This window comes from Cynocephalus volans, chromosome 1 (assembly GCF_027409185.1).
Source record: "Cynocephalus volans isolate mCynVol1 chromosome 1, mCynVol1.pri, whole genome shotgun sequence".
Classification (NCBI taxonomy): Eukaryota; Metazoa; Chordata; class Mammalia; order Dermoptera; family Cynocephalidae; genus Cynocephalus; species Cynocephalus volans.
Window position 1 is genome coordinate 285,671,434 of NC_084460.1, and position 8,730 is coordinate 285,680,163.

At 53.0% G+C, this 8,730-nt stretch overlaps 1 protein-coding gene across 2 annotated transcripts in view; it reads right to left on the minus strand.

Annotated features, from left to right (window-relative positions):
- PAX3 (paired box 3) overlaps positions 1–8,459 on the minus strand; it is a 94,619-nt gene extending 86,160 nt beyond the window's left edge. Inside the window, exons 1-4 of one of the 2 annotated variants that reach the window (XM_063111927.1) lie at positions 8,375–8,459; positions 6,847–7,082; positions 5,264–5,390; positions 3,966–4,100 (exon numbers count right to left, since the gene is read on the minus strand). In XM_063111927.1, coding sequence (XP_062967997.1) covers positions 3,966–4,100; positions 5,264–5,390; positions 6,847–7,082; positions 8,375–8,459 — 583 coding nt within the window. Of the gene's footprint in view, positions 1–3,965; positions 4,101–5,263; positions 5,394–6,846; positions 7,083–8,374 lie in introns of both variants that reach the window. The other variant, XM_063111920.1, reaches the window with a different exon arrangement.
- Between the last annotated feature and the right edge of the window lie 271 nt (positions 8,460–8,730).

The following is an 8,730-nucleotide window of genomic DNA, read 5'->3' on the forward strand; positions in this document are numbered from 1 at the left end:
CACTGGAAATGAAGTACTGCAAGGGTCTTTAAAACTTGTTCTGAGTTTTTAGCTGCGTTATCTTATGCCTCCCTGCAAAGCTGAAGTCGTCCTCGTTAATTTTAGAAAAGCTCAGAAGCTCAACGAACAAAAGGGGGACTCCAGCAAAACTTTTGTCACTTTAACTTCTTAAAAAAAAAAAAAAAAAAAAAAACGGCACTCTTTTTCATAGACGTCAAATAGGAGGGGAGAGATATGAAAGGAATATAAGCCCCCAACCGACCTGTGCTTGAGGTCTCTTAGCTCAATCTTGGAAACTGTTGCAAACCTCCCACGCTCCCTGGCGATTTTAAAAGGGGGGGGGAAAGTCTTATGAAAGTGTATCTCCAGTCCCAATCAAAACATCAATTTGGCAATCTGGCCTCTCTCCCCCTGCACTCCCGAGCTGCCACTTCAAAGCCGCTACAACAAGTCAGTAATTGTAACGTTGCATCTAAATATTTAAGCGAGAGTCTTGCAGTCGCGTGTCCATTTACAGTCCTCATCTGTCCTCTAATTCCATTACGGCACAAAGCAAAAATGTTTCCCAAAACTCACAAACAGGAAAAGCGTCACCCTTCTGCAGGAGGGGGAGGAGGAGGAGGAGATGATGAAGGAGCAGTTTCTATTGATTAGTCACCGCTTTTGTGTTAAAGGCTTTCTTTAAAATAAGAAAAAAAAAAATGGGGGGAGGTTGCAGAAATTTCACTAATGTGAGCCTCAGGCAAGGGAGGGAAAAAAAGGGGGGAGAAGAAGGGGGAGGCGGGCTCTGTCTAGATGAAAGTGAGAAGGACATAAAGGAGGCAATTGAGCCCGCTGCAGCCCGGCGAGCTAAGCTTCGTGCCGGGCCGGAGCGCAGGGGAGGGGGCCCAGCCCATTGTGGCGGCGCCCGCGGGCCGGCTCGGCCGCGCAGGGGGAGGAACAGAGGCGCCCATTGAGCGGCCGCAGCGCTGGCAGTGCCCACAGCCCCCGACGCTCGGCTGGGGCTTGGCTTCTCCGGCTGCGCCTGCTCCGATCTCAGTGCGGGCCTGGGGCGAGGGGATAGGGGGTGGGTGCTCCCGAGCCTCCCAACCTCTCCTTTCACCAGGGCTACGGAGCTGGAAGGATGGACCCAGCAGGGGCGCACAGCGCCTAGTGTGCTCCAGGGCGCGCGGGCCCCAGTGCACCAGGTCTACACGCCGCGTGGCTCTTGGATTGGGCGAGGAAAAAGGGAAAGTTAGGCGGGTCAAAGGGGCAATCTAAGAGAAAGGGCAAGACCCTGGAGAGAGAACGAGGTGGTTCTGGCCTCTTTCACGGTGCCTCTCTCCCGGTGACCGCCTAGTGTCTAGCCCGGGCCAAAGACGCCCCCTGGAAAGCAAGTCTCGGAAGCACCCACCGTGCTGGAACCTCCGCCGAGAGCACAGAGCGCCGGTCAGAGCACCCCCAAGTCCCTCCTCCGTCAGCTTTCTCCTCCTCCTTCACCAGGGCGGTCAGAGCCCTTTATCAACACTCACCCTATTTTACAAGCAGGGCAGCCTGCTACTTTTGATGCCCAAACCACAGAGGGGGATATTTGAAGTTTCTAGACTTCAAACTGCACCTCACTCTGTCCTTTCTCTAAGCCCCTCTTGCCCTCCGGGGCTCATCCGGAAAGGGAGCTAGAAGCCTGAGAGACTGACGCTGCCTCTTCCTTGACAACCCCAAATTAAATTCGGTTTCAGCCTCTGAGGGCTCTGCGTAGTGTATGTGTGTGCGCTCACGCGAGTGTTTTCAACGGCACAGCCCCCACTGGGGAGAATACTCTGATTTTAAAAATGGTAGCAATTGCTTTTGAATGGCAGCCGGCCCAGCTAGATGGCCCAAAAGACTAGAAACATTTTGTAGGTGAAATGGCCACTTTTTCCACGCTGGAGAGTACATAAAACTTCCTGGCGCAGCAGCTATTGGGGCTCATTGAATAATTCATCCCTCATTGCAAGCCCATAATGTCTATTCTCGGCCCTTTGTGGGGCTGTTTTCTCTTCTTTTCTCCTTGAATTATAAAAAGGTTGCCTTCCTTTGTTCACATCAAGCTGCTCCAAGCCAGAGCTTTGTCTGGGCCGAGCTAAAGTGTGAGTTTCAATGGACTCTCCAGGCTTTGTCTCCCAAGTTCATCTCCAAGTGTGGATTGTGTAGAGAAGGCCTTCTTTGTAAAAGCTGGAAAAGTTGTACAAATGTTTGACCAGCTCATTTGGGACGTTTTTTCTCCTGGGCCTCGGTTGCCTGTGCTGTGAGGGAGAAGTCGATCTGCCGTGCCAGCGCCTCCAGCAACAAGTAGCAAAGCCGTGGGCCCCTGAGCCTCACCAAGTGCTCTTTTACCCACTGCCCAAAGGGGCCCGTTTGGTTTGGGGTTGGCTGACTCCTCACCTTTCTCCCTCCCCAGTATCTCTGTGCTGCAGCAAGGCCTGAGATAAAAGCCGAAATGTTTTGTCAGAGATGAGGGCAGAAATACATCCCTCAGAAAAGAAGGACCTAGACTGAGTCCATGTGAGGCCCCTGCTGTACAGGGAGGGAAGTAACAACTTATGTTATCTCCTTGCCCAACATACTGTGATTTGGGGTGTATTTTCCTGATTGCCGGTGTGCAGCACAGCATTTACACATCTGTTTATCCTCAAAATCAGACATTTGGATTTTTAACATCCAAATCTAAGTGTTCCTTCAAGGCTGTGTACAGATTTTGCATTGTTTTGCAAAGCAGCTGCTCTGGAGGGCCAGTGGCCGCCCCAGCCAGGGTTGGACAATGAAGGTAAAAGCTACTACTTTCCTGACTCGCGGTCCCACCCTGGACCCAGCTTGCTGAAAGGGATGACCAGCCTAAGGGTCGTCTGCATCTCTAAGACAACTCCAAAATTCAACTCAACCCAGTGAATTCCATGCCCCAGGAGAGCGAACTCCAGGTGCAGGATGCCTGGCCATTCCTGACCATTTGCTCATTTGAAAAGGTGCAATCATCTCCAAGGCCAGAGACACTGAGACACAATTTCCTCTCTCCTGCTTCAATGATCAATTCCTGGTTCAATTCCAATGGCATTGACTTTCTTTTCTTTCTTTATGTGTGTTTGTGTATGTACCTTTAAACTGTGAGATGACTCGCAGCAGGTGAAAGAGAAGCTGGCTGCACTGCTGGCTTCCCTGGGGAAGATTTTCTCTTGGTGATGATAGGCCACAATCAACAAGGTGTGGTTGGCCCACATCCTGGGGGACAGAGTGTTCTAGCGCTAGGAGCCCAAGAACCCAGATCCCTTGGATTTGTAACCCAGAGCTTGCACTCCTTTCAGTTCCCAGACACACACAATTTAAACCCCACCACATTTGAAAACCAATTTTAAACAAATTAAAAACAGCCAGTTTACACACACACACACACACACACACACACACACACACACACACACACATTCATAAAGCAACCAATGTGGGTCAACTTTGGGGGCCCACTGCCCCAAAAAAGTTCTCTCTCTCTTTTTCTCTCTCTCTTTTCTTTGATGTGGGAAACTCTGGAGACTAAGGCCTTTCCTGAGGGTGCAAAAACCACTTCGACTTCTGGAGGCTCAAGTGCCCCCTATCCCCAGCCCCCCAATTGCTCAGAGACACCCAGTCACCTACATCTGAAAGCAAGAGGGTACCCCCACCCCCACACACCTAGAACACAATTCACAGTTCTAGACTCCAAGGGGGTAGAAGTGCTGCAGAAGAAAGATTTACAAAGTAGAAAAATTAAACAGAATAGAGAAAAATTTTGTTTTAATTGCACGTATCTCTCTGGTTTTTCATTTGAATGCCCCTGCCTAGGTGCAGTGGCTGTGAGCGGGGAGAGACCTTGACTCGAGCCCGGGCTGGGCAACCATCAGGCCCCCAGCGTCAGGGAGGCAGTGATCACAAGGCCAGCCAGGGCCCTGAGCGCGGCCCAACGCGCCGCCGCTTACCTCGCTCGCTCAGGATGCCGTCGATGCTGTGTTTGGCCTTCTTTTCGCTTTCCTCTGTCTCCTTCCTCTCCAGGTCGGCCTCCTCCTCTTCGCCTTTCCCAAATTTACTCCTCAGGATGCGGCTGATAGAACTCACTGGGGGCAGGAGGAGGAAAGGAGCGCACACGACTGAGATGCGCTGGGCCGTGCAGGAAGGAGTCCCCCAAGCCCCAGCCAGGGCGCTAGAACGGCTGCCCTGCACAGCTCGGTTCTGTCTCCTCCTGCGTCTCAGGGCACCCGGCCCTTCCACCACCCTCTCACCCTCCCACCGAAATCCTGCACCCTACTGTCGGCATCTAGGTGCAGAAAGACGGAGCCTGGGAAGCCCGCGCCTCCAAGTTAGGGCCGGGTGATGCCATCTCGGTCTCTCTGTTCCCGGCAGGACGCGTTTCCTTCTCGACTCCAGACACCCGGCTCTAGGTCTCCAATCTAAGAGAATTCTCCCGCCAGCCCACCCTGCACCCTCCCTCCTCCCCAGCCGAAGGCATCGGGCCCCGCGGTTCGCGGTAAGGGAGGAAGAGCCACGGTGGACCTGTCCCCTGCCACTCAGTCCTTTTTTTGAAGCTGTAAACGGTTTAAATTTCAACTGCAGAATCGTTTCCTATTGTAAAAATCAAAAGAAAATGCACTCTCCCCCATTTATTTTTTCCAGATTCCAAGTCTGGTAAACAAATCCATGCTCGGAAATAGAACGTTCTTGCAGAGGGAAAAAGGGAGTTTTCCTTTTAATTAAAAACAAACTCTCCCGCGCGCCCTTGAGTTGGCCCTGCGCTCGCCCCTCTTTTCCCTCCGCCTCCCCCAGGCTGCCGGGGGCGCCGGACAGTCCCTGAGACTTTGGGGGAAATGCGTGCAGTTACCGAAGCCGCGCCTCCTTTGCGCGCACGGCAAAGTCGTGGCTGGCGAGGTCCCATCTCCCTTCGGTTGGGGTTACCAAAACATTTGTTTCTCTTTAAAAGGGAACATCAATATTAATAAACGCTTGGCCTCAGCCTCACGTTTCCTGCCCTGCCTCCTCGACAGAAATCGTCTTTGGGGAGACCTCAGTGGAGGTCTCTCAACCCTCCGCCCCCAGGACAAGCAGCTCACCCCTCCCTGCGTAACACGCCCAGAACGTCTGGTTCGTAAATATTTCAGGGCCTGGGGAGAGGCTGCCTCCCAATAGCCCAGATCGATAATTGGGGTGATTATGGCTTGGACGACCCGCCTGGGTAATAGCGACTGACGGCCGCGCCTTGGGGAGACGTTAATGGGCCTAGTACCTGAGGGCACGGTGTTTCGATCACAGACCGCGTCCTTGAGTAATTTGTCTCTGATTTCCCAGCTGAACATGCCTGGATTCTCTCTTTTGTATTCCTCAATTTTCTTCTCCACGTCAGGCGTTGTCACCTGCTTTAAGAGAACAGGCGGACCGGCGTTGGTACCCGGTACTCTGGGCCAGAGGAGGGGGCTCCACCGCCTCCGGGCCTGTCCGGATGCTCCTTCCTGCATCCCCTGGGACAGTCCCCCTTGTTAGCAAAAAGACCCCAAATCTCTGAGGCAGTTTACTGTAGAAAGGAGCAAACAGAAGATCGTCCCACCCGAAAGGAGCGTGGGGACACTTCACCTCCCCAGAATAAGCTCCGACAACCGGGATAAATTGAGAAGAATTATAACATCTTGGGGCAGGGGGGAGTTTTACTTTCTGATCCCTGAAAATAAAGGCAACTCCTTACACAGAATCAACACGAAAATGAAACTAAAAAAGAAATGCTTGAAAGAGGAGCTGAAAAATCAAGTGAGATCTGCAACTTGTGCCTCTTTGAAGGGGCACAAAACTAGGTAAAGTGAAGAGTAGAATGAAAAGCAAAAGGTAAGCATCTAGGTTGTAAAAAAATTCGACTGGATAATAAATACGCATAATTCGAGAGTCTGGCTCTTCCCCCCCCACCTTCAATAAAAAGTGTCCAAAGATTCTTAAAGAGACTGTGAAGGTGTTTGGGTGGGGAGGAGGGAAGGGGGTATGTTTGCAAGTTTTCAGTTTACCATAACCCTCTCGATTTTGCCCTGTGGCAACTAGAAAATCATACTGGCTTTTCTCCACATCCAGAAGAAAAGGCAGACCCTCTGTAATTCCCTTCCACCCAGCCCTAAACAGCGTGCTTCTCTCTTTTCAAAAGGGAACTAAAATAATTTGAAAATAGCACCAATCTGCTTTTTTAAAAACGTAATCATCATCTCATTACAAAAACAAAAACAAACAAACAAGCAAAAAACCTAATCACCCTAGCCTTTGGCTTTTTTAAAACAATTTGCGCTGGGGGAGACTGAGGGCAGAGGTTGAGAGAGAAACCTTTAGAAAACCGAGGGGACCCTTCGATTTGTTTGGGAAGGGCGGTGCTGTGGGTGGGGGCTGGGAAGAAATCGGCAACAGGTGGGCACGTACAGCTTGCGAGCTTTAGGTGTTTGTTTGACTGTTGAAATAATTCGACCAGGGGCTGGACATTTAGCTCAGTTGGTTACAGCCGGTTTTATAACACCAAAGTCAAGGCTTCCTCTTACCGGCCAGCCACCAAAAACAAAGCAAAATAGTCTGGTGAGGATTCTAGGGTTCTTGGGCATAAAAGAAACAAATGTTATTTTCTCTTGCAAAAAAAGCAAGAACCTCCCTTACCGTTCATCAAGGAGCGTCGGGCTCCGGCAGCAACTGATTTCCCCCCAACGTCCCCAGAACACACACCCCTTCACGGACTTGAGAAGTAACTCCCTGGAAAACCCCAGACGGCAGCCCTTGCCCCCTGCCCACTCTTCCCCAACCCTGGGGAACACAGGCCGGGAGGCATGAGGGTCAGGCCCGCGCACTCACCTTGGGCTTGCTGCCACCAATGGCACCGGGACGGATGGAGCCCGTCTCCTGGTACCTGCACAGGATCTTGGAAACGCAGCCGTGGGACACACGCAGCTGGCGCGAGATGACGCAGGGCCGAATGCCGTGGTGGGCCATCTCCACGATCTTGTGGCGGATGTGGTTGGGCAGCGGCCTGCCGTTGATAAAAACGCCGCCTAGCTGGTTGACGCGGCCCTGGCCGAGGGGGGTGGACACTGGGAGGAGAAGGTGAAAAAGAGGGGCAAGGGGACAGTCACTTAGGAAGAATAGAAAGCAGCGCGAAAGACAAGCCCACCTTATTTCGCACTCTTCTGGCCAATCCGCATTCGACAGCCCCAACACTGAAACTGCTGGACACTTGACTTCCAGTCCCGGACCCTCTTTCGATCACATTTGTTCAAATAATTAAGCAATTTAGGGGCATATAATTTTGTGTGAAGCGAGTAATCGGGGCAAGAAAACTCGCCCCAGAGAAACTGTCTTTTCTCTTTGGGCCCAGGAGGAATGGCAACTTGGAGGGAGGCCCTGGGGCTGGTACAGAGTCTATCTTGCCTTAGAAACAGCCTCCTGGCGGAGAGTTCACCCAGGCGCTGGCCTTCCTGAACTCTGCTCCCACCAAACACTGCCCAGCTGGGGCCCTCCCTTTCTAAGTGGCTTGAGCAAGCTGACAGCCTTGGGGTTTCTAGCTAAGAGTGCAGCAGCCAAGGGTCAAAGAGGGTCCCAAAAGGAGGTGCATGTCACCTGTTACACCTCGGGAGGGAGATGGCAACCACGGTGGGTCTGCTCGTGAGGCCCCCCAGCCCCCATTCATGCTCTGGCTATTAGATTCTACTCTGGAGGGAAAGGCAACGGGCGCCCCTGGATCTGCAGTCCAGCTCAGGAGCCCTGACCTCTCAAACCGTTTGTAAGGACTCGGGCTTGCACAGCTTCCTGCTTCCCGGCCCTGGGATTCCCAGAATCTTCAGGTTGACTGAAAGGCCGTTCCCAAACAAGTTATAGAAACTTCGAGATGCCACTTGAGATGAATGGAATTCTAGTTAATTAATACTAAAAATTTCAATCACGATGGCGCGCGTTGTGCAAACCACAACTTGGCACGGCAAGAAAATTATTCCCGAACTTAGAAGAATTTCACAAATGTGGGTACAGCGGGGACAATTTTGAGATGACTTCGGGTGGACAAAATGCGGAAATGTTGCTTCTGGTGCTCAGAAGCCGGTTCACCACCGTGCACACCACGACATTTCCAAATCAACAGAGGGAAGGGGAGCCGGCCCGCTGCAGGCCTGGCTGCCAAGCTTCACGAGGGTTTGCAGAAAGCACCGCGCTCCGTTTGCAGAGAGAAAACCAAGTGGGGCCTCGCCCCTGAATGTTGCTTCTCGGCGTGGGGGGGTGCCTGGGGAATGGGCTCCTTGGACGCACCAAAGGAGCCTGTGGAAACCCGAGATGAGGCGGGACAGCCGGTCCCAGGCCCCGGAATCCGGGCGGCGCTGAGGCCCTCCCTTACCTTCCAGTGGGAACCCGCTGCGCGGGTAGTTCTGCCCCGGGCCCGGCCGCATCATCCTGGGCACAGCGCCGGCCAGCGTGGTCATCCTGGGGGCAGCTTCGCTCGGAAATTATATCCAGGTGAAGGCGAAATAGAGAGACGAGCGCGGCGCGGGCGACCCTCGGGAACTTTCCGGAGCGTGGAGAGCCCCTCCCCAAAAAGGCTGGAGAGAGGGAGGGACAGGCGGAGGGGGGCTGCTCTCCTAGTCCAGAGGCTCGAGGTGGAACCCGGGACAGGGGGAGGGCGGGGAGGCCCCGGAGTCCAGGATCTCGAGCCCAGGGCGGAAAAGTTTGGTGCGAGTCTGGGCGAAGGGCCCC